Raw genomic sequence first — 25,826 nt, 5'->3', positions numbered from 1 at the left:
AAAAACAAATCCATCCAATGAGTGGTCATCCGCAAAGGACCATGTTAGAGGAGTTGTGTTATGCGGGCGTCACACAGGACGATCTATTGAGCGATCGTACCCGCCCCCGTCGTTTGTGCGTCACGGGCAATTAGTTGCCCGTGGCGCACAAAGTCGTTAAACCCCCGTCATATGCACTTACCTGCTGAGCGACGTCGCTGTGGGCGGTGAACATCCACTTCCTGAAGGGGGCGGGACGTTTGGCGTCACAGCGACGTCACATAGCGGCCGGCCAATAGAAGCGGAGGGGCGGAGATGAGCGGGATGTAACATCCCGCCTACCTCCTTCCTTCCGCATTGCCGGCGGGACGCAGGTAAGCTGTGTTCATCGTTCCTGGGGTGTCACACAGAGTGATGTGTGCTGCCCCGGGTACGATGAACAACCGATGCAGAGAAGAAGAAACAACTTTTTGAAAATGAGCGACGTATCAACGAGCAACGATAAGGTGAGTATTTTTGCTCGTTCACCGTCGCTCGTAGCTGTCACACGCAACGATATATCAAACGATGCCGGATGTGCGTCACTTACGACATGAGCCCGCCGACATATCGCACGATATATCGTCTCGTGTGACGCCGGCTTTAGTTAAGAACCCCTCATTACAATGTAATCTCACCTGAGTGCTCGGCTCAGCTTGTCATAGTTCATTTGAGGTTTGCACTTGCGCACGCCCCATAACCGCGCAACCTCATCGGGGTCCTTTATTACAAATTCTCCGTAGTCTCCCTGCCAGGCGATGACATCATGATACTCCTCTTTTCTCAGAAGCTCCAGAATAAAGTGCCAGAGCTGGATCTGTCTGGAGCCCGGGCTGGACTCCGGCTTATAGGCCCAGTCAGGAAAGGCAAACCCTGGAACAAGAAGAAAAAAGGGAATTTAAGTTATATAATTCAATGAGACCATTTTGGCGCTGTATACAGGGCAGAAGACAAAGAACGCTGACGAAAGGCCCAGATGCAAAGTGCACCGTTTTGGGTTTCCAAACACTGGTGGATTCGTGCGGCAGCCATGACAGTTCCCAGAGTGGTCACCCAGGTTCCACATATTATCCATTTTATAAGGTTACATTTAATTAGTGCAGAATTATAAGCCATTTGAGAAAAGCCAGGCAAGTGCGTCCCTTCCGGAAGGCGCGGGAGCCGGGCCAGCGAGCGCGAGCCGTGCTGAAGTGCGCTCCTTTCGGAAGGCCCGGAAACGCGCTCCTTTCGGAAGACCCGGAAGCCGGGGGGAGCGCACTCCTTTCAGAAGACACTAAGCCGGACGAGGAAGCGCGCTCCTTTCGGTAAACACGGAAGCCGGACGAGGAAGCGCGCTCCTTTCGGTAAACACGGAAGCCGGACGAGGAAGCGCGCTCCTTTCGGTAAACACGGAAGCCGGACGAGGGAGCGCGCTCCTTTCGGAAGACACGGAAGCCGGACGAGGGAGCGCGCTCCTTTCGGAAGACACGGAAGTCGGACGAGGGAGCGCGCTCCTTTCGGACGACACGGAAGCCGGGCGAGCACGCTCTCCTTTCGGACGACACGGAAGCCGGGCGAGCACGCTCTCCTTTCGGAAGACACGGAAGCCGGGCGAGCACGCTCTCCTTTCGGAAGACACGGAAGCCGGGCGAGCACGCTCTCCTTTCGGAAGACACGGAAGCCGGGCGAGCACGCTCTCCTTTCGGAAGACACGGAAGCCGGGCGAGCACGCTCTCCTTTCGGAAGACACGGAAGCCGGGCGAGCACGCTCTCCTTTCGGAAGACACGGAAGCCGGGCGAGCACGCTCTCCTTTCGGAAGACACGGAAGCCGGGCGAGCACGCTCTCCTTTCGGAAGACACGGAAGCCGGGCGAGCACGCTCTCCTTTCGGAAGGCACGGAAGCCGGGCGAGCACGCTCTCCTTTCGGAAGACACGGAAGCCGGGCGAGCACGCTCTCCTTTCGGAAGACACGGAAGCCGGGACAGTCGCACGCTCCTTTCAGAGACACGGAAGCCGGACAGTCGCACGCTCCTTTCAGAGACACGGAACCCGGACAGTCGCACTCTCCTTTCAGAGACACGGAACCCGGACAGTCGCACTCTCCTTTCAGAGACACGGAAGCCGGACAGTCGCATGCTCCTTTCAGAGACATGGAAGCCGGACAGTCGCACGCTCCTTTCAGAGACACGGAACCCGGACAGTCGCACGCTCCTTTCAGAGACACGGAAGCCGGACAGTCGCACGCTCCTTTCAGAGACACGGAACCCGGACAGTCGCACTCTCCTTTCAGAGACACGGAAGCATACTCCCCCATTTCTTTACCTCACTCCCTATAATAAGTGAGCATGCATCTAATTTTCAGGATTGGTCATTTGGAACATACCCCATTGATAGGAGGAATGGAGGCAATATCTGTATTGAACAACATGGCCAATTCAATCAAACCTCAGCTTTTGAAAACAGTAAGCGCACTTGTGTAGCTCGGGCTATACCAGTGCAGCGGGATCTGAACGCAGTATAATGGGTCTGCAGCGAGTGCAATATTCTCAGACGGATCCTGCATTAAACTGTAAAGTGCTGACTAGGTGGCAGTAAACAGACAGGACTTCCCATGCAGGATGGGCCTGTGTGCTGCAAAACCACGTGAACTGGCTCCAAACATGTGAGGCAGTGGTGTGTGGCGCTGCCTGCCAGCTCACCGCTCCCTCCATCCATCCACAGCGCACACCAAATAGCTCCCAACTGAGGTCACATCATCCCCATACAAAGGCCCTTTTCTTATAAGGGCAGAGAGCGGGCCGTCTCCTGCACATTCCTTCCAGGAGTACAGAAGTAAGAGGGGGTGGGGGGCACTGGTGTAAAGCGGGATTGTCCCACCACCACCTCCTCCCGCACAGCATCCATTTACTCCAGTATCCATCGCTGGTACCAAGTGCTACCATGATGTAGACTAGAAAAAAAAAAAAATAAATAAATAAAATAAAGTTTTACGAAAAACAGTTTTTTGTGCAACAGATTAGTAGCCCACAGCTAGCTGGGGCGGGGGAGGGGGGGGGGGGGGGTTGTAATGCAATATATATTCTTGTGTAAGGTAAATAAATGATTCACCTCTTCCGAACAAGTAATTTTCATTTTTTTCCCACCGCTCTCATTTTTTCCTAAACCCTCCTCCAAGACCCATAACTTTTTGGCTTTGAGTTTTTGCAGAGCGACTTGTAGTTTTTAATAACGCCATTCATTTGTTCCATATGAACTGAAAAGCTCCAAAAAAAAAAAAAAATTCCAAAGTTGGGTAAAATATTATAAAAATAATTGAAAATACGTAATAAATAAAAACTATTAACAGAAAAAAAAACTAATAGAAAATAATATTTTTATTAGTGTTTATTAAACTAAAAAAATTTAAGAATAAAAAAAGGCAAAAAAAAAAATAGGAAGGGCAAAAAAAAAAAGGAAGGGCAAAAAAAGGGAAGGGCAAAAAAAGGGAAGGGCAAAAAAAGGGAAGAGCAAAAAAAGGGAAGAGCAAAAAAAGGGAAGAGCAAAAGAAGGAAGGGCAAAAGAAGGAAGGGCAAAAGAAGGAAGGGCAAAAGAAGGAAGGGCAAAAGAAGGAAGGGCAAAAGAAGGAAGGGCAAAAGAAGGAAGGGCAAAAGAAGGAAGGGCAAAAGAAGGAAGGGCAAAAGAAGAAGGCAAAAAAAAGGAAAAAAAAATTAGAATAAAAAAAACAAAAGAAAAAATTATAAATTAAAATAAAAAAAAAAATCCCACAATTCCGCCATGGTATTTTTTTACGCATTATGCATTTTTATATTATAATTATGTATTCTATATCTTTTTATTCATTTTTTCTTCTGCATCACTGCATTTTCTATCTGGGTTTAAGTTTTTATATATTGGATTTGTTTTATTTTTAATTCCTTTGTTTTTTAATTTGGAAGAGGAGCGAATTAAAATTTTTACAATTTTATACTTATTTTATAGGAGTGCCAAGATGGCGTCCACAGGGGCAATAGACACACATTGATTCCTTGTTATTGTAATGTTCCCCTTGTTGCAATGGTATCCCGTTGGCTTTGTGATTTCATTACGGGGGCTGGGGGGGGGGATTTGGGGAGGTTAAGTCCAGTCATCACTGTTAGCGGCAGGTGCTGGCTGAAGAACACAGCCGGCATTCAGCTCCGGAGTCCACTTCAAAATGGCCTCCACAAAGACACAGGGAACACTGTGGAAGTCTGAACCAAGCCTAACCTCTAGGGATGGACACAGCACCATCGTCTTAGAACCAGCACCTATCTGGTTGTATCCCACAGCAATGGAAAGGTGGGAAACCTTGGTTTAGACTTTCCAGAACGTTCTCTACAACTTCTGCGGCGGCCATTTTGGAAATTAATGTATGGCAGCGATATTGCTTTAACATAACATAGAATCAATAAACTTCCAAGATCTCCGCTTACAGTCAGTGGATGAAAATTTGGTTTTCATCCAAAGACCAGTAAAGGCCTAGCTGTCATGGATGCTGCGTGCTTTTTACCAGTACATCCAGTCTAGCACCAAAATGGACTCCACAACCATGAATTCAACCTTCATTCAGAGGTTGGATGCTAAACAAGAAGGTCAGCAAGCTAAAATCCTAACATATTGGGGGGGGGGGGGGCGCAAAGATTTTAACGAATGAAGCAGATATCTGCCATTTTGTAAAAGTCTGTCGCCTATAGCAACCAATCACAGTGCAGCTTTCATTCCAAATGCTGCCTTTGTGAAATGAAAGCAGGGCTGTGATTGGTTGCCATGGACAACCATAGGAGATATTCCTTTATACACTTTCCTACATCTTCCACTTTTATCAGAAAACGTAACGACATTTCATATACATTGATTAAAGTGGTTTTTCAGGATAAGGAAAAAAAGATGGCAGTTTTCTTCGAACAACACCCCTGTCTACAGGTTCTATAGATGGTACTGAAGCTTAATCTTATATACATTAATGAATTTGACCTGCAATACCAGGCAAAAACTGTAGACAAGCGTGGTGCTGTTTTTGGAAGTAGCCATGTCGTTCCCATTTTTTCCTCAAGGGCCACATGGCATAAGGTGTATATCAGGCCTTACTATCCAGTCAAAAATGGCTGATAACAGAGAACAATATGATGAATTTAAAAGTATAGCACATAAAGAACTGTATCAGAGTGGAATAAAATCCAGACCTTACAGGGTTACTCCCATCATAAAAATAACACTTTTGCAATTTACAGTTGAAAATCTCAAGATAGACTAAAGATTTTAATACATATTTTCAGTTTATTGGTTAGGAAACCAATCACCAAAACCATCTAACAGATGATGAACGAGCACAGCGCTTACAAGCTCTTTTCTATAAAGCTTGTCAGCACTATTTGGAATCGCTTGATCATGCTGTAAGCTCCTACTACCAGCCAGGTTACAAGCTAGACAGCAGCGTTGGTCGGTTTCCTAGACAACAAGCTATAAACAAAAGACAAGCGTTAATATCGCAAAAATGGCTGCAAATTTTACTAATCCTCAAATTGCAAAAGTGCTTCATGTATGAAGTTGGGAATAACTGTTTAAAATCCACCGTAGATTGGTATATCAATTTGTTTTAACAGACTTCTGAACCCAGCCTAAAGAATGGAGAAGGTGAGGAGTCACTAGAGAGTGCATTTTTAGAGTGTGGACCATTCTCTCTATGGGACTGTTGGCACTAGACTATTAATATACGGCTGCTGCGCCAATCAAGAGTGGGATGAAAGTCCAATCGCTTGATGTCTCAATGGTTGGGACCCCATTAGTGTAGAAGTTGTCACCTATCCTGAGGATGGGTTATAACTTGTTTATAATGATGAGCGGGCACTACCATGCTCGGGTGCTCAGTACTGGTAACTAGTGATGAGTGGGCACTACCATGCTCGGGTGCTCTGTACTCGTAACTAGTGATGAGCGGGCACTACCATGCTCGGGTGCTCAGTACTCGTAACTAGTGATGAGCGGGCACTACCATGCTCGGGTGCTCAGTACTGGTAACTAGTGATGAGCAGGCACTACCATGATCGGGTGCTCAGTACTGGTAACTAGTGATGAGCGGGCACTACCATGCTCGGGTGCTCGTAACTAGTGATGAGCGGGCATTACCATGCTCGGGTGCTCTGTACTGGTAACTAGTGATGAGTGGGCACTACCATGCTCGGGTGCTCAGTACTGGTAACTAGTGATGAGCGGGCACTACCATGCTCGGGTGCTCAGTACTGGTAACTAGTAATGAGGGAGCACTACCATGCTCGGGGGCTCGGTACTCTTAATGAGTGGTTGGCTGCTTGGATGGGTGCGACTAGAGTACCCGACTATAACGAAAGTCAATGGAGGACTCGAGCATTTTTCCGGAAGATTTCCTGGAAAAATGCGAGTCCCCCATTGACTTCCATTATACTGGGGTGCTCAAGTTTTGTCCATCCGAGCGGACAACTGCTCTTGAAGACTACTAAGCACCCAAGCATGGTAGTGCCCGCTCATCACTAGTTACGAGTACTGAGCACCCGAGCATGGTAGTGCCCGCTCATCACTAGTTACCAGTACCGAGCACCCGAGCATGGTAGTGCCCGCTCATCACTAGTTACCAGTACTGAGCACACGAGCATGGTAGTGCTCGCTCATCACTAGTTACGAGTATCGAGCACCCGAGCATGGTAGTGCCCGCTCATCACTAGTTACGAGTACTGAGCACCCGAGCATGGTAGTGCCCGCTCATCACTAGTTACGAGTATCGAGCACCCGAGCATGGTAGTGCCCGCTCGTCACTAGTTACGAGTACTGAGCCCCCGAGCATGGTAGTGCCCGCTCATCACTAGTTACCAGTACCGAGCACCCGAGCATGGTAGTGCCCGCTCATCACTAGTTACGAGTACTGAGCACCCGAGCATGGTAGTGACTGCTCATCACTAGTTACGAGTACTGAGCACCTGAGCATGGTAGTGTCCGCTCATCACTAGTTACCAGTACTGAGCACCCGAGCATGGAAGTGCCCGCTCATCACTAGTTACGAGTACCGAGCACCCGAGCATGGTAGTGCCTGCTCATCACTAGTTACGAGTACTGAGCACCCGAGCATGGAAGTGCCCGCTCATCACTAGTTACGAGTACCGAGCACCCGAGCATGGTAGTGCCCGCTCATCACTAGTTAACATTAGCATTTACCTTTGAGGCAGGTGGGTGTAAAAGAGCATTTGTCCAACAGTTATAGGCACCTTTACAAGAATCTCTATGTGAGGACCCATTTACACTTGTGGACCACCACTCTATTCACTCAGCACATGGCAGCCCTGTAGCAAATGATCGGAGCGGCAGCAGAGCATGCGCCCCTGCCACTCTATTCTATGGGGATAAAAATCGCCCAATTCTGTAGATCGGCATGGGTCCCATAGGTTGGTTGGATCCCCCGATCATCTTTGAACAAGAGAGATGATTCGTTTTCACTGGACAACTCCTTTAAAATAGGGAATTTAAGGGAATAATGCAGATTTAAATTTATTAGTTTTTGGCTTTTTTTTTTATAGGTAGATATCAATAGATATATATTTTTAGTGATCGACACACAGGAGGGGCGAGTAGAGTAGATAAAGATTTGTTCCAAGTTTATTTTCTCTTGAAGGATAATGAAGTTTCTGAGATGGCAGCAGACTCGCTCCCTCATCCTTCCTGTTCTCTGCTTTACTGGGCGAGATCTATTGACCTGCAGGAAGACTGCAAAGAATAATAAAAAGAAAAAAAAAATATAACGCCATCGTCCACCACTTGGCAATTCCGTTTCTCAGAGGAAAACAAAATCCTTCCGGACTCCAGTAAAATATCCTTGTCCTTCCCGATCAATAGATGTGCCCACAAGTACTGTCATCTACAGTAGAAAGCTAGGCACTTGCCAATCGAGAAAGGGTATAAAACTCTGGCTACAGGATCAGAACATTAGAGAATATTAAATTGGGTATTTCTTGCCTATTAGGGTAACCATATATATCACAGGTTTAATTTACAGTGCCTACAAGTAGTATTCAACCCCCTGCAGATTTAGCAGGTTTGATAAGATGCAATTAAGTTAGAGCCTGCAAACTTCAAACAAGAGCAGGATTTATTAACAGATGCATAAATCTTACAAACCAACAAGTTATGTTGCTCAGTTAAATTGTAATAAATTTTCAACATAAAAGTGTGGGTCAATTATTATTCAACCCCTAGGTTTAATATTTTGTGGAATAACCCTTGTTTGCAATTACAGCTAATAATCGTCTTTTATAAGACCTGATCAGGCCGGCACAGGTCTCTGGAGTTATCTTGGCCCACTCCTCCATGCAGATCTTCTCCAAGTTATCTAGGTTCTTTGGGTGTCTCATGTGGACTTTAATCTTGAGCTCCTTCCACAAGTTTTCAATTGGGTTAAGGTCAGGAGACTGACTAGGCCACTGCAACGAAGGGAATTTTGTTACTTACCGTAAATTCCTTTTCTTCTAGCTCTTATTGGGAGACCCAGACGATTGGGGTATAGCTACTGCCCTCTGGAGGCCACACAAAGCACTACATTAAAAGTGCAAGGCCCCTCCCCCTCTGGCTATACCCCCCCGTGGTATCACGGGTTCTCCAGTTTTAGTGCCAAAGCAAGAAGGAGGAAGCCAATAACTGGTTTAAACAAATTAACTCCGAATAACATCGGAGAACTGAAAAACCGTTCAACATGAACAACATGTGTACCCGCAAACAACAAAAAAACATCCCGAAGGACAACAGGGCGGGTGCTGGGTCTCCCAATAAGAGCTAGAAGAAAAGGAATTTACGGTAAGTAACAAAATTCCCTTCTTCTTCAGCGCTCTATTGGGAGACCCAGACGATTGGGACGTCCAAAAGCTGTCCCTGGGTGGGTAAAGAAATACCTCATGTTAGAGCTGCAAAGCAGCCCTCCCCTATGGGGGTGTCACTGCCGCCTGCAGGACTCTTCTACCTAAGCTGGCATCCGCCGAAGCATAGGTATGCACCTGATAATGCTTGGTGAAAGTGTGCAGACTGGACCAGGTAGCTGCCTGGCACACCTGTTGAGCCGAAGCCTGGTGACGTAATGCCCAGGACGCACCCACGGCTCTGGTTGAGTGGGCTTTTAGCCCTGAAGGAACCGGAAGCCCCGCAGAACGGTAGGCTTCAAGAATTGGTTCTTTGATCCATCGAGCCAGGGTGGCTTTAGAAGCCTGCAACCCCTTGCGCGGACCAGCGACAAGGACAAAAAGTGCATCGGAACGGCGTATGGGCGCCGTGCGGGAAATGTAGATTCTGAGTGCTCTCACCAGATCTAGCAAACGTAAGTCCTTTTCATACCGGTGAACCGGATGAGGACAAAAAGAAGGCAAGGAAATATCCTGATTAAGATGAAAAGAGGATACGACCTTAGGAAGAAACTCCGGAATGGGGCGCAGCACAACCTTGTCCTGGTGGAACACCAGGAAGGGAGCCTTGGATGACAGAGCTGCCAGCTCAGACACTCGCCGAAGCGATGTGATGGCAACAAGAAACGCCACTTTCTGCGACAGCCGAGAAAAGGAAACTTCCTTCAGAGGCTCGAAGGGCGGCTTCTGGAGAGCAACTAGTACCCTGTTCAGATCCCATGGATCTAACGGTCGCTTGTACGGGGGCACAATATGACAGACCCCCTGCAGGAACGTGCGCACCTTAGGAAGACGTGCTAGACGCTTCTGAAAAAACACGGATAGTGCCGAAACTTGCCCTTTAAGGGAGCTGAGCGACAAGCCCTTTTCTAACCCCGATTGCAGGAAAGAAAGAAACTTGGGTAATGCAAATGGCCAGGGAGACACTCCCTGGGCCAAGCACCAGGATAAGAAAATCTTCCACGTTCTGTGGTAGATCTTAGCAGAATTCGACTTTCTAGCTTGTCTCATTGTGGCAATCACTCCTTGAGATAATCCTGCAGATGCTAGGATCCAGGACTCAATGGCCACACAGTCAGGTTCAGGGCCGCAGAATTCTGATGGAAAAACGGCCCTTGGGACAGTAAGTCTGGTCGGTCTGGCAGTGACCACGGTCGACCGATCGTGAGATGCCACAGATCCGGATACCACGACCTCCTCGGCCAGTTTGGAGCGACGAGTATGATGCGGCTGCACTCGGATCTGATCTTGCGTAGCACTCTGGGCAAGAGCGCCAGAGGCGGAAACACGTAAGGGAGCTGAAACTGCGACCAATCTTGAACCAAGGCGTCTGCCGCCAGAGCTCTTTGATCGCGCGACCTCGCCATGAATGCCGGGACCTTGTTGTTGTGCCGGGATGCCATTAGGTCGACGTCCGGCACTCCCCAGCGGCGACAGATTTCCTGAAACACGTCCGGGTGAAGGGACCATTCCCCTGCGTCCATGCCCTGGCGACTGAGGAAGTCTGCTTCCCAGTTTTCTACGCCTGGGATGTGAACCGCGGATATGGTGGATGCTCTGTCCTCCACCCACATTAGAATGCGCCGGACTTCTTGGAAGGCTTGCCGACTGCGCGTCCCTCCTTGGTGGTTGATGTATGCCACCGCTGTGGAGTTGTCCGATTGGATTCGGATCTGCTTTCCTTCCAGCCACTGCTGGAAGGCCAGTAGGGCAAGATACACTGCTCTGATTTCCAGAACATTGATCTGAAGGGTGGACTCCTGCGGAGTCCACGTCCCCTGAGCCCTGTGGTGGAGAAACACTGCTCCCCACCCCGACAGACTCGCATCTGTCGTAACTACTGCCCAGGATGGGGGCAGAAAGGATCTTCCCTGAGATAATGAGGTGGGAAGGAGCCACCATTGTAGCGAGTCCCTGGCCGTCTGGGAAAGCGAGACTTTCCTGTCCAGGGACGTTGACTTCCCGTCCCATTGGCGGAGAATGTCCCATTGAAGTGGGCGCAGATGAAACTGCGCAAAGGGAACTGCTTCCATGGCTGCCACCATCTTCCCTAGGAAATGCATGAGGCGCCGCAAGGGATGCAACTGGCCCTGCAGAAGAGATTGCACCCCTGTCTGCAGTGACCGCTGCTTGTCCAGCGGAAGCTTCACTATCGCTGCTAGAGTATGAAACTCCATGCCAAGATACGTTAGTGACTGAGTCGGTGATAGGATCGACTTTGGAAAGTTGATGATCCATCCGAAAGACTGTAGAGTCTCCAGCGTAGCATTCAGGCTGTGCTGACATGCCTCCTGAGAGGGAGCTTTGACCAATAAGTCGTCTAGGTAAGGGATCACCGAGTGTCCCTGAGAGTGCAAGACTGCTACCACCGCCGCCATGACCTTGGTGAAGACCCGTGGGGCTGTCGCCAGACCAAATGGAAGAGCTACGAACTGAAAATGGTCGTCTCCTATCACAAAACGTAGAAAACGTTGATGTTCTGTAGCAATTGGCACGTGGAGATAAGCATCTTTGATGTCTATTGAGGCAAGGAAGTCTCCTCTGGACATTGAGGCAATGACAGAGCGGAGGGTTTCCATCCGGAACCTCCTGGCGTGCACATGTTTGTTGAGCCGTTTTAGGTCCAGAACAGGACGGAACGAGCCGTCCTTTTTTGGAACCACAAAGAGATTGGAGTAAAACCCTTGCCCTTGTTCCTGAGGAGGGACTGGGATAACCACTCCTTCCGCTTTTAGGGAATCCACCGCCTGCAGCAGAGCATCTGCTCGGTCTGGATGTGGGGAGGTTCTGAAGAACCGAGCTGGAGGACGAGAATTGAACTCGATTCTGTACCCGCGAGACAAAATGTCCGTCACCCACCGGTCTTTGACCTGTGACATCCAAATGCCGGAAAAGCGGGAGAGCCTGCCCCCGACCGGCGATGCGGAGGGGGGGGGCTGGAAGTCATGAGGTAGCCGCTTTGGAAGCGGTACCTCCATTTGCTTTCTTGGGGCGTGTGTGAGTCCGCCACGAATCTGAGTTTCTTTGCGTCCTCTGAGTCCCTTTGGACGAGGTAAATGGTGTCTTGCCCGAACCTCGAAAGGACTGAAACCTCTGCTGCCACTTTTTCTGCTGAGGTTTGGATGTTCTGGGTTGTGGTAAAGAGGAGTCTTTACCCTTGGACTGCTTAATGATGTCAGCCAATGGCTCGCCAAACAGTCTCTCTCTAGACAAAGGCAAACTGGTTAAACATTTTTTGGAACCAGCATCTGCTTTCCAGTCCTTTAACCACAAGGCTCTGCGCAAAACTACCGAATTGGCGGACGCCATTGAGGTGCGACTGGTAGATTCTAGGACCGCATTGATAGCGTAAGACGCAAACGCCGACATCTGCGTGGTAAGGTGCGCCACTTGCGGCACTGCTGGATGCATGATAGCATCCACTTTTGCTAAGCCAGCTGAAATAGCCTGGAGTGCCCATACGGCTGCGAATGCCGGAGCAAACGACGCGCCTATAGCTTCATAGACAGATTTTAACCAAAGGTCCATCTGTCTGTCATTGGCATCTTTAAGTGAAGCGCCATCCTCCACTGCAACTATGGATCTAGCTGCAAGTTTGGAAATCGGGGGGTCTACCTTTGGACACTGTGTCCAGCGCTTGACCACCTCAGGGGGGAAAGGGAAACGCGTATCTTTAGATCGTTTAGAGAAACGCCTTTCTGGGTGAGCGTCGTGCTTCTGGATTGATTCTCTGAAGTCAGAGTGATCTAACAAAGCACTCAATTTACGCTTGGGATAAAGGAAACGAAACTTTTCCTGCTCCGCAGCCGCCTCTTCTGCTGAAGGGGCTGGGGGAGAAATATCCAACAGCCTATTGATGGCTGAGATAAGGTCGTTTACCATGGCATCCCCATCCGGGGTATCCAGGTTGAGAGGGGTTCCAGGAGTGGATTCCTGATCACTCTCATCAGACACATCACAGGGAGACTGATTGCGCTGAGACCCTGAGCAGTGTGAAGACGTCGAGGGTCTTTCCCAGCGAGCTCGCTTAGGGTGGCTGGGGCCATCATCTGAGTCATAATCCTCGGCCTGAGAAGCCGGGGACCCCCCTGTGGGCTGGATACATTCCAAGTAAGGGGGACCTGAGGACAGAGGCCTCGCCGTGCCCAGAGACTGCGCCCCATGCATAGATTGCAAGGTCTCAAGGATTTTTGCCATAGATACAGACATATTATCTGCAAAAACTGCAAAGTCTGTCCCTGTCACCGGGGCAGAACTTACAAGCGTCTCAGCCTGGGTCGCTACCTCTCCTGACTCCGGTTGGCGAAGCAGCACCGGGTCGGAGCATTGCACACAATGGGGGTCATCGGAGCCTGCTGGTAGATTAGCCCCACATGCAGCACACGCAGTATACACAGCCCTTTTTGCCTTGGCCGCCTTGCGTTTTGAGGATGACATGTTGCTGCTTCCACAGAGCGATCTGGGATATGCAGCCAGAAGCGCACCTCACAGTGCAAGTAATACAATAACTATATATCTGTACCCAGTACACTGATACACAGTGAGGCACTAGAGGGACCAGCACAGAAAAATCGCTTACCGCCCGCTTAAAAAGCGGGTGTGTGGTCGCCAGATAGCCCCTAGTCCAGGTCTCCCAGAGCCTTGCGTCCTTCCTCCAGCCAGGCATGCATGTAATGGCTGCCGGCGTCTCGAGAGAGGAAGGGGGGCGGGCCCTGGGCGTTCCTGGCCAAGAGCGGGAAGCCTGCTTCCCTCTGTGCCAAGTGAGAGGGCTGGAGCATGTAAAACAGGCTCCAGCCCTCGTCGCTGCTAGCGAACAGCGTCTCTCCCCTACCCTGAATGACAGGGTGGGGGCGGGAACGAAACGGAGCTGCCGGCGTCCTAGGCCCAAAAAGCCGGGGACTAAATTTATAACAAAAGCGCGGACGGCGGATCCCCGGCGCACCACAAGTCACAGCAGCGCCGCCCGGTCCAGAGGGGGTCGGCGCTGCGTTCCCAAACACAAACAATCCCCCAGTAATCTGTAGGGACACTAACTCCAACATTGCGGTCCCCGGCGCACTACAACACCCAGCCAGCCCGGAGTGTGTTTGTGCCTGCCGGGGACACAGAGTACCTGTATGATGCAGGGCCTGTCCCTGATCGTACTCCTGCTCCGAATCCATCAGGTTCTAATGGGTCTGTGGATGGAGCCCGGCATCAGAGCTGAGAGGCCGGCAGGATCCCACTTCCACAGAACCCTACAAGGGGATGTGGAAGGAAAACAGCATGTCAGGCTCCAGCCCTGTACCAGCAATAGGTACCTCAACCTTACAACACCATCCAGGGGTGAGAAGGGAGCATGCTGGGGACACTATATGTGTCCTCTTTTCTTCCATCCGAAACAGTCAGCAGCTACTGCTGACTAAAATCTGTGGAGCTATGCATGGAATGTCTGACCTCCTTCGCACACAAAGCTAAAACTGGAGAACCCGTGATACCACGGGGGGGGTATAGCCAGAGGGGGAGGGGCCTTGCACTTTTAATGTAGTGCTTTGTGTGGCCTCCAGAGGGCAGTAGCTATACCCCAATCGTCTGGGTCTCCCAATAGAGCGCTGAAGAAACCTTGATTTTTTCCTTCTTGAACCAGGCCTTGGTTTTCTTGGCTGTGTGCTTTGGGTCGTTGTCTTGTTGGAAGATGAAATGACGACCCATCTTAAGATCCTTGATGGAGGAGCGGAGGTTCTTGGCCAAAATCTCCAGGTAGGCCGTGCTATCCATCTTCCCATGGATGCGGACCAGATGGCCAGGCCCCTTGACTGAGAAACAGCCCCACAGCATGATGCTGCCACCAACATGCTTGACTGTAGGGATGGTATTCTTGGGGTCGTATGCAGTGCCATCCAGTCTCCAAACGTCACGTGTGTGGTTGGCACCAAAAGATCTCGATCTTGGTCTCATCAGACCAGAGAACCTTGAACCAGTCTGTCTCAGAGTCCTCCAAGTGATCATGAGCAAACTGTAGACGAGCCTTGACATGACGCTTTGAAAGTAAAGGTACCTTACGGGCTCGTCTGGAACGGAGACCATTGCGGTGGAGTACGTTACTTATGGTATTGACTGAAACCAATGTCCCCACTGCCATGAGATCTTCCCGGAGCTCCTTCCTTGTTGTCCTTGGGTTAGCCTTGACTCTTCGGACAAGCCTGGCCTCGGCACGGGTGGAAACTTTCAAGGGCTGTCCAGGCCGTGGAAGGCTAACAGTAGTTCCATAAGCCTTCCACTTCCGGATGATGCTCCCAACAGTGGAGACAGGTAGGCCCAACTCCTTGGAAAGTGTTTTGTACCCCTTGCCAGCCTTGTGACCCTCCACGATTTTGTCTCTGATGGCCTTGGAATGCTCCTTTGTCTTTCCCATGTTGACCAAGTATGAGTGCTGTTCACAAGTTTGCGGAGGGTCTTAATTAGTCAGAAAAGGCTGGAAAAAGAGATAATTAATCCAAACATGTGAAGCTCATTGTTCTTTGTGCCTGAAATACGTCTTAATACTTTAGGGGAACCAAACAGAATTCTGGTGGTTTGAGGGGTTGAATAATAAATGACCCTCTGAATAAACTTTTCACAATTTAAAAAAAAAAAAAAAAAGAAAAGAAATAACATTCTTTTTTGGTGCAGTGCATTTCACACTTCCAGGCTGATCTACAGTCCAAATGTCACAATGCCAAGTTAATTCCGAATGTGTAAACCTGCTAAATCTGCAGGGGGTTGAATACTACTTGTAGGCACTGTATCTGCTTAAATGTATTATTCTCTATGCACTGATAAGTTTACCCCCAAAAGAAAACAGACACCCCTTTAAAGAATCGCATTTATCAGACTCCAAACAATTAGGAGTTGGCAAGTGAATGGGCTCTCACATACAAATCTGAGTCGCAGTCAGCTCCCCCTGGTGACTGGAAGTAGTATCACAAGTGTGGAGTGATACTACCGTAGTACCAGATCTGTTTGTGAGAGCTGTAGTGCAATGCAGCTAAAATGGCGAGGGACCTGACCACGTAGCAGATCTCTGTGTGAGAGCCTATCCACCATAAGGCACTTGCCAGCTGTAATAGCTTGGGGTCGTATTCTCTTAACTTTTTTAGCTGCTTGGACACTTCCCTATGGGAACAGCTTAGGGCTTACATTTTAATCATAATCCCAATAGCCCTACTAGGGCTCATTTTTAGGGTAGTTATTTTTGGGGAAACAGTAGTTGAGCCACTTCCAGACACTTATGGCGGCAGCTTACCTCTCCTGAGAATTTAGGCACTATAACTCAACACCCCATTTTTTCCCCAGAAGTCCAAAATACATATTCAGCAGCTTGCCAGTCCCACTAACAGTGGACTGTTAGCTGAAGGGTTCATGGACAGGGCTAACCTGGCACTGTGGAAGCTTCAAGGTATATGGAGCCCAAGTACACCCCCCATAGTCTATGAAGCCATATTATACCCCTATAGGGCTCCAATTTCAACACTGTCATACTCAAATGCCCCTTGGAGCTACGGTTTTAGTAAAGAACCTCCAACAGTGTCAAGTGGAAGTAATTTACCGTGCAATTGTTGCACCGTACACAATCACAGCTCCGTTGTGTGCATGAGACTAACATCAAAAGTCAAGTCTGGAGAACCTCTAAACTTCACCCATGACAGATATAGACCAATTGTAACACCATGGGCTTGCAGAAAAGAATGGGTATAACGGAAGTTGGCCCAACAGGGAGACCATCTCACCTTGTCGAGAAAGGACTAAATGGTTGGATGACCATATTCTAACAGATCTGAGGTCTTCCTACAGAAACTAATTCTGGATTGTCCTACGTTCACTTTTGCCACATAGTGGAGAATCTGTCCACAAAATCGTGGTGGGGGACAACTCCTCGTCATAGTAAGAGGATAAATCAATTAAAAAAGATACATATTCCTAATTTAGAACACTTAACATTTGACAGTTAGAGGTGAAGAACCTTTAAGACACCACTTCTGGTTTTAGTCTACAAGTTGAGAACCTACTGAACTTCAAGGAAAAACAGAACAAAACCAGGAAATGTATTCGGTTATTTCTCCGCCATTTGTAAGGATTCTCTAGAAATATTTATCCAAGGCCTGGAATCTGTAGCTCACGATAGCACAAGACGTCTTTATGAGCCTAGATCACGTGCCTGCAGTCACACAACATGGCACGAGGTGTGCACTGACACACACACACAACACACAAAGGAGCCTTTTCTTCGGTGCCTTCACTAGTCGGCGTGGTCTGCTGGATGTTCATCGGCTGGAAGTGGACGGGAAGGCGCTGGGTTAATGTTCCTACTTTTTTAAGGGCTTGAATTATGTGTAATAAAAGGTTTACAGATGTGGTGGAGTCAACAGCTGAGGGAGACTAACCGGAAAATTACATCCGTGGCTAAAAAGAAATCCAAAAGTCCACTTGGCCAAAGACAGATAAGAGGAACCACGCTCCAGCACTGCCCGGATTAAACATCAACTGGACCCTCAATGCCCCCCTCAGATGAGTCAACAGGAAACAGCCAAATGCAAAGTCAGCTGTAGACAATTCTTCAGCTCATAAACCCCAGGAGAAATGTCAAGTCCGTCAAGATAATTTACAGAGGTTTCAAGAATCATCAACCAACAAAGAGATGGGGGGATGGTTGTGCAGGAAAATAAAATATTAGGCTCTCTGCCATGAGGTAAGCTGCTAAACAGTCCGGTCATCCTTGAAAAACTCATTTGGGAGGCATTTTGGGTGTCATGCTTCTTCATGCCCCCAGAATTATTTTTTTTTAGACCCCCTTTCAAGAAGTGGCAGAAAAGAAAAGACCATTCTATGAAAGTCATGAACATCCGTTGAGTTCAGAAGACCCAAGTTCTCAAAAAGTTGAGCTTTCATAGTGGGTGAGGAGCGTTTCCAAGATCGGAATCACTTCCATCCTCACGTAAACCGGTTGGACCATCAACAAGTGGTCTACACTATAGGTATCAAGTACCGAATGGAGGTCCCAAAGATACAGAGAAGTTGGCTCGTGATTGACTCCGTTAATAGAGCAAAGGACAACTCCCAACAACAGATGGTCTACAAAAGCCCGATAGCGCCATACTTGAAGGGGTAATTAGCAGCGGCCTTCTTTCCCCATTGGGGTAGTCCGAAGACATGGTCATTTTGAGAGAAAGTTGGGCACAAACCAGAACTTCTGCAGCCACAAGGTTAGTCCATACTAGAGGGGCTCAGAATAAATTTGCCATAATAGGTGCCACGTTAGCAGCCACCCTGCTTTTTGTGGGGTAAAACGTTAACTCTGATGACATCATTGCCATATCTCCCCCCTCTCGCTATGATCCTTTAAGTGGAGCTCGGTGTAGGGGGGGAAACAAGATGAGAGAACGTACAGCAAACAATGACACACGCTCATCTATACAGATCTGGAAATAGAGCGATAAGCACATGAGTCAATCGCTGCACATGGAGGAGTGTGGAAGTGACTAATCCACTAAAAAATGAGCTCACGTTTATTTATTAAGGTGGAATAATATATAGAGATGCATTATGCGTCACTGCCAATCTTGACGTAACGGCCTCCAATCGGGCGACAATTTACAGTCCCAGTAACGCCTTTTAAGTCATTACTAAAGAATAGCTCCGTGCTGAGACCCAGATAATCCGGTATAAGTGTACGTCATCGGGAGAGCGGCACTGGTCAGCAAAGCTTACAATCTGAGGCACTGGTCAAATCGGAGGTGGGACGTCAGTGTGCTTTTTGGCGCCTCAACGAGCCGAGAGGGGGGCGCCGGCCGCCTCAAAAAGCACAGAGGGGGGCGCCGGCCGCCTCAAAAAGCACAGAGGGGACGCCGGCCGCCTCAAAAAGCACAGAGGGGACGCCGGCCGCCTCAAAAAGCACAGAGGGGACGCCGGCCGCCTCAAAAAGCACAGAGGGGACGCCGGCCGCCTCAAAAAGCACAGAGGGGACGCCGGCCGCCTCAAAAAGCACAGAGGGGACGCCGGCCACCTCAAAAAGCACAGAGGGGACGCCGGCCGCCTCAAAAAGCACAGAGGGGACGCCGGCCGCCTCAAAAAGCACAGAGGGGACGCCGGCCACCTCAAAAAGGACAGAGGGGGCGCCGGGCGCCTCAACGAGCCAAGAGAGGGTGCCGGACGCCTCAAAAAGCAGACAGGGGGCGCCGGCCGCCTCAAAAAGCCAAAAGGGGGCGCCGGACGCCTCAAAGCCAAAAGGGGGCGCCGGCCGCCTCAAAAAGCTGAGAGGGGGCGCCAGCTGCTTTTCAAAATGTCACAAAGGCGCCTACATGAGAGTTCGATCAGAGGTGGCACCACATATTGATACTTTCCAATTTGGAGCACAGAAGTCCTCACCTAAATAAGTGAATTCAACCAGTTTGACAATTACAAAAAGTTTCAGAAACTTTTTTTTTTCTCTCCCTCTCTCTGCAGACGGCGCATAAAAACATCTCCGTGACCAATGAACCTTCCAAACCGCATCACATGCCCCAAAACAGACAGGGACTATTCACAACATGTCCGGGCAGGACGGGCCTATTGTTACCCATGTGCAGGTGCCTGCGAGCGAAAGGCGAGAACACACTTGTACTGCGCGCTGACCTCCAATATGTCCTGTTTACGTCTGCGGTCAGTATAAAAATTTATTTGTCCGCGAGATATTCTTCAAACGCATAACAACCCCCCCCCTTAAATCTATAACTTCCAGCATCTCCCGCTGTTTCCCCGAGATGCTTCCTATCTGTGATCATTATAGAGGGGGAGGCGAGGGAGGAGGAGCGGTTCTGTGGTTCTGCCATTTCCCCAAACCCCAAACAAATCAGGAGGCATCAATAATTTAACGTCCCTGTAATGGACGCCAGGGAGCAAGACAAGAGAGAAGCCAAGGACGCAGGGAAAGGCATTAAGAGGGTGAGGTCATCCACTGGCAAGGAGGAAGGGGGGGGGGGGCTGAGGCAGCTTCCTTAATTATGAAGATCAAAAACCCACCATAGGAGGAATGAAGGACACAGATCGGGACAGAAGCGCCGGGAAGGAAAGTTGATTACATACAAGTCCTATCGAGAAAGTATACCCATACTAATACTATCCCTAGTAAATGGGCATTATGGCCACTATATACAGCCATAGGGGCAACCAGTAATTTTTGAAGGGACCGTTCGTAGAAAAAAACAAACAAAAAGGAGAAAAGGCGAAATCCAGAGTAAAATCATTCCGACTAGTCTAATACAAGGGTATTGTTGGATAGGTTTTGTAAAAACAAGCAGTTTTGCAATTTACTCCTCGTTAAAATATGCCACGATTCTTGAGATATTAACACTTTTCTGTTTACAGATGGTTGCCTTGGCGACTGACCACTGCTGGCCATTTCAAAACACAATCTCTGTTTAAAAAAAAAAAAAAAAAAAAAAAAAAAAAAGGGTTCTTAAGCCCCTTTTTGATGTCTAGAAAAGGCCTTTTCTATTGAGTTTGTGTTTTGAAGCATGCCAGGATCTGTTATCTACTAATCCTGGCCAACTTCAAAGCAGACAGCAGAAGTGGTGGTCGGTCTCATAGGCAACAAGTTGTAAACAAATTTAAAAAAAAAGTTAATATCTCAAAAACGGTTGTTAATTTTAACGAGCAGTAAATTGCAAAATTGCTCGTTTTTACAAGACCTATCCGATAATGTACATCAATAAATATGTTGGAAAAACCCTGTAAGAAGAGAAGAAAAAAAAAACCTGGAAAGTTAGTTCCAGTCTTAAAGTGCAAGCCAGTTTCCAAATGACTGTTTACATGCAACAACCAAAGTTGACGATGGGAACTCTCAACACCATTACTATTAAATTTATTTTTTTGTGAAAGCCAAAGATAGATCCGTGAGACATTGGTTGTTAATAATAAATAATAATAATAATAATAATAATATTTCTATAGCGCCAACATATTCCACAGCGCTCTACAATTCACTAAAACCAGAAAAATGGTGGAACAACTATCTTGTGCAAAACGCTAGGAAATGATTTCAAGCGGCAGTGCACAATGAAATCTTTTTTGGGTTTCCATTCCTGCCGCTCCTCTTTACACCCCCCTCATTTCTGTCGCTTCTCTTTACCCCCCTCATTGCTCTTGCTCCTCTTTACCCCCCTCATTGCTCTTGCTCCTCTTTACCCCCCCACATTTGTCGCTCCTCTTCACCCCCCCCACATTTGTCGCTCCTCTTTACCCCCCCATTTCTGTCGCTCCTCTTTACCCCCCCCACACACATTTGGCGCTCCTATTTACCCCCCCCCCACATTTCTGTCGCTCCTCTTTACCCCCCACATTTGTCGCTCCTCTTTACCCCCCACATTTCTGTCGCTCCTCTTTACCCCCCACATTTCTGTCGCTCCTCTTTACCCCCCACATTTCTGTCGCTCCTCTTTACCCCCCACATTTGTCGCTCCTCTTTACCCCCCCACATTTCTCGCTCCTCTTTACCCCCCCCACATTTGTCGCTCTTTTTTACCACCCCACATTTGTCGCTCCTCTTTACCCCCCCTCATTTCTGTCGCTCCTCTTTACCCCCCCCTCATTTCTGTCGCTCCTCTTTACCCACATTTGTCGCTCCTCTTTACCCCCACATTTGTCGCTCCTCTTTCCCCCCCCCATTTTTGTCGCTCCTCTTTACCCCCCCCCCCCATTTCTGTCGCTCCTCTTTACCCCCCACATGTCTGTCGTTCCTCTTTACCCCCACATTTCTGTCGCTCCTCTTTACCCCCCACATTTGTCGCTCCTCTTTACCCCCCCTCATTTCTGTCGATCCTCTTTACCCCCCCCTCATTTCTGTCGCTCCTCTTTACCCACATTTGTCGCTCCTCTTTACCCCCACATTTGTCGCTCCTCTTTCCCCCCCCATTTTTGTCGCTCCTCTTTACCCCCCCCCATTTCTGTCGTTCCTCTTTACCCCCACGTTTCTGTCACTCCTCTTTACCCCCCACATTTGTCGCTCCTCTTTACCCCCCCTCATTTCTGTCGATCCTCTTTCCCCCCCCCACATTTGGCGCTCTTCTTTACCCCCCCCACATTTGTCGCTCCTCTTTACCCCCCACATTTGTCGCTCCTCTTTACCCCCCCTCATTTCTGTCGCTCCTCTTTACCCCCCTCATTTGTCGCTCCTCTTTATCCCCCTCATTTGTCGCTCCTCTTTACCCCCCTCATTTGTCGCTCCTCTTTACCCCCCTCATTTGTCGCTCCTCTTTACCCCCCTCATTTGTCGCTCCTCTTTACCCCCCTCATTTCTGTCGCTCTTTTTTACCCCCCCACATTTGTCGCTCCACTTTACCCCCCACATTTGTCGCTCCTCTTTACCCCCGATTATGGAGGCCAAGAATATTTCACATTTAAAGGAGAAGCGACCATCAGGACCAAAACACGAGAAAACGCTTCCGAAAGACATGGGTGACACCGCTAAGGCCCTCTGATGACTCACGCTGGTCGACCCTCGCCAAAAAAGGGCCAGTCAACCGGCAAAGAAAGGGTGCGGGCCAGTCAACCGGCAAAGAAAGGGTGCAAAGTAAATGTAAATGGGAGGCGGCAGCCGTCAGAACGGGGAGGAAAAAGAGAAACGAGTGCCGGTCTCCAAGCAACGGGAAATACAGAGAAAGAAAGAGAGAGTGAAAGCCAGGCTAAAAATAAACTACTTCAAGAATAAGAAGCAGCAAAATACACCCAGATCTATAACTGCACCAAATATACAGCATTAACCCCTCACAGCGCGGCTCGCTTCGCCAGGGCGGTCTTCGGAAAATTACAAAAAAAATTTTTTAAAAAAAGTTATCACAGAGGTTTAAAATAAAATAAAAAACAAGTAGCGCCTCCCATTGCGCCAATAAAGTTGTAAGCAAAAAAGTGACATGTGGTTTGCATAGGAATGTGGCGCCAGTGACGTATGACCCATCAGGTGCCACGAACCAGAAGGGAGGAAAAAAAAAATAAATAAAATTAAAAAAATAAAATAAATTAACATTTAAATACATAAAATAGAAAATAAATTAAAAAAATTAAATGAATTATTTTTTTATTTAATTTATTTTATTTATTTATATGTTAATTTTATTTTTTTTAATTTTAACATTAAAAAAAATAAAAATAAATAAAAAAATATATTTATTTTTACTTTTTTAAATGTTAAATAATTTTTTTATAACATTTTATATATAAATATAAAATGATAATTTTAACATTTAAATAAAAATAAATCCTAAAAATAAATAAATACACACATACATACATATATATATATATATGTATATATATATATATATATATATATATATATATATATATATATATATATATATATATATATATATATATATATATATATATATATATATAAAAAATTATTTATTTAATTTATTTAATGTATTTATTTAAAGGTTAATTTTATTTATAATTTTTTTTTTCCTTTCAATCGATGTCATTCATGTTTCGGCGATTCCACGCCGTTCACAACTATACCTGTTGCAGCATAAACGCGACATATAGACAGAAAAAGCATCGTCGCTGAAGTTTTCATTCTGAAAATTGTGTGCATAGCAACAAGACCGAAGCTGGAGCGAAAAAAAGAAAGAAAAAAAAAAAAAAAGTTAAAGAAATTTTTCTTTTGCGACTTCAATGGGTCTCCTGTCGCTGTGACTTAAGCCTGCGCCGGTTACTGTATATTTCTAAAAAATTAAAAAAATAAATAAATAAGTCGACAATACATAGCTTCTCGGAAAGAGCGAAATCTGTTATTAAACAGTCCTGGAATAAAAGATATTGCGCTTTAATAAACGCGATTTATCGTGCCAGAGAGCTCCGCGTCCAACGGGAAGATTTATGGCGGTCATAAAAGAAGAATTATGTAAATCTGCAGGATACAAAAAATAAAATATAAATGGAATGTTGTGGTTCTTTGTAAAAAAAAAACAAAAACAAAAAAAAAGACAAAAAAAAAATGTTCCCTTCCTCCCCATTTACAGGCCATTCAGTAGCCCCTCAAGACATTTGGCTCTGCCGTCGCTCGTTGGCGTCTCGACACCCAGAAGGGTTAAGCTGCCGGCCGCCCTCTCGCTTGTTTGGCTCGGTGCCCGGGTGAAAACTCTCTTCGTGTCTGACCTTTTCATCTCTTTCCTCTTTAGGTTTCCTGTACGCACTGGGCCGGACAGGTGCCAAGACTCCATTACACCCCTCGTATCGTAGGACTTTATCCCCGACTGCCCTGCGGGCCAAAGTTTTGTTCCAGGCTCCGCCTTCTGCGCCACCATCTTTTTCATAGCAAAATTTAATAAAAAAAAAAACAAAGGACCCTAGGGAATTTTCTTTGTAGGAGTAATACATAAATTATCACTGACAATTGCAGGAAGAAAAGAATTTGCCAAGGATTCTTCTGTGGCCCAGAAGGAGCCCATTAGAGTAAGATTCAAGCAGTTAAAAAAAAAAAAAAAAGTCTCAATCTTAACGGATATTTGTCTTTTTTCAAATCGTATTAGCCATGTAAATGTTTTATCCACTTTTTTGTGTGCCTTTATAGTTCTAACATAGTCTAAGACACAGCGCCACTCCAGTTTAGGAGGATGTGTCTGGTACTGCAGTCCAGACACATTCACTTTAATTCCACTCAAGTGCAATACCAGACACTTCCTCCGTGGGCAAGAATGGTGCAGTTTGTACAAAAATAACCCAGCAGTAGCAGGAAGCAGCAGCAGGAAGCAGCAGCAGCAGGAAGCAGCAGCAGCAGCAAACAGCAGCAGGAAGCAGCAGCAGCAGCAAACAGCAGCAGGAAGCAGCAGCAGCAGCAAACAGCAGCAGGAAGCAGCAGCAGCAGCAAACAGCAGCAGGAAGCAGCAGCAGCAGCAAACAGCAGCAGGAAGCAGCAGCAGCAGCAAACAGCAGCAGGAAGCAGCAGCAGCAGCAAACAGCAGCAGGAAGCAGCAGCAGCAGCAAACAGCAGCAGGAAGCAGCAGCAGCAAACAGCAGCAGGAAGCAGCAGCAGCAAGCAGCAGCAGCAAGCAGCAGCAGCAAACAGCAGCAGCAAGCAGCAGCAGCAAACAGCAGCAGGAAGCAGCAGCAGCAGCAAACAGCAGCAGGAAGCAGCAGCAGCAGCAAACAGCAGCAGGAAGCAGCAGCAGCAGCAAACAGCAGCAGGAAGCAGCAGCAGCAGCAAACAGCAGCAGGAAGCAGCAGCAGCAGCAAACAGCAGCAGGAAGCAGCAGCAGCAGCAAACAGCAGCAGGAAGCAGCAGCAGCAGCAAACAGCAGCAGGAAGCAGCAGCAGCAAACAGCAGCAGGAAGCAGCAGCAGCAAACAGCAGCAGGAAGCAGCAGCAGCAAACAGCAGCAGGAAGCAGCAGCAGCAAACAGCAGCAGGAAGCAGCAGCAGCAAACAGCAGCAGGAAGCAGCAGCAGCAAACAGCAGCAGGAAGCAGCAGCAGCAAACAGCAGCAGGAAGCAGCAGCAGCAAACAGCAGCAGGAAGCAGCAGCAGCAAACAGCAGCAGGAAGCAGCAGCAGCAAACAGCAGCAGGAAGCAGCAGCAGCAGCAAACAGCAGCAGGAAGCAGCAGCAGCAGCAAACAGCAGCAGGAAGCAGCAGCAGCAGCAAACAGCAGCAGGAAGCAGCAGCAGCAGCAAACAGCAGCAGGAAGCAGCAGCAGCAGCAAACAGCAGCAGGAAGCAGCAGCAGCAGCAAACAGCAGCAGGAAGCAGCAGCAGCAGCAAACAGCAGCAGGAAGCAGCAGCAGCAGCAAACAGCAGCAGGAAGCAGCAGCAGCAAACAGCAGCAGGAAGCAGCAGCAGCAAACAGCAGCAGGAAGCAGCAGCAGCAAACAGCAGCAGGAAGCAGCAGCAGCAAACAGCAGCAGGAAGCAG

At 48.0% G+C, this 25,826-nt stretch overlaps 1 protein-coding gene across 1 annotated transcript in view; it reads right to left on the bottom strand.

Moving 5' to 3' along the window:
* ERF (ETS2 repressor factor) overlaps positions 1 to 25,826 on the bottom strand; it is a 56,014-nt gene that overhangs the window by 6,252 nt on the left and 23,936 nt on the right. Inside the window, exon 2 of the mRNA XM_075329178.1 lies at positions 657 to 891. Within this exon, the coding sequence (XP_075185293.1) occupies positions 657 to 891 (235 nt within the window). The remainder of the gene's footprint in view (positions 1 to 656; positions 892 to 25,826) is intronic.

The sequence above is a fragment of the Anomaloglossus baeobatrachus genome, chromosome 11 (genome assembly GCF_048569485.1).
Source record: "Anomaloglossus baeobatrachus isolate aAnoBae1 chromosome 11, aAnoBae1.hap1, whole genome shotgun sequence".
In the NCBI taxonomy this organism is placed as follows: Eukaryota; Metazoa; Chordata; class Amphibia; order Anura; family Aromobatidae; genus Anomaloglossus; species Anomaloglossus baeobatrachus.
Note: the sequence above shows the minus strand (reverse complement) of the source record. Positions and strands in the feature narration are given on the sequence as shown.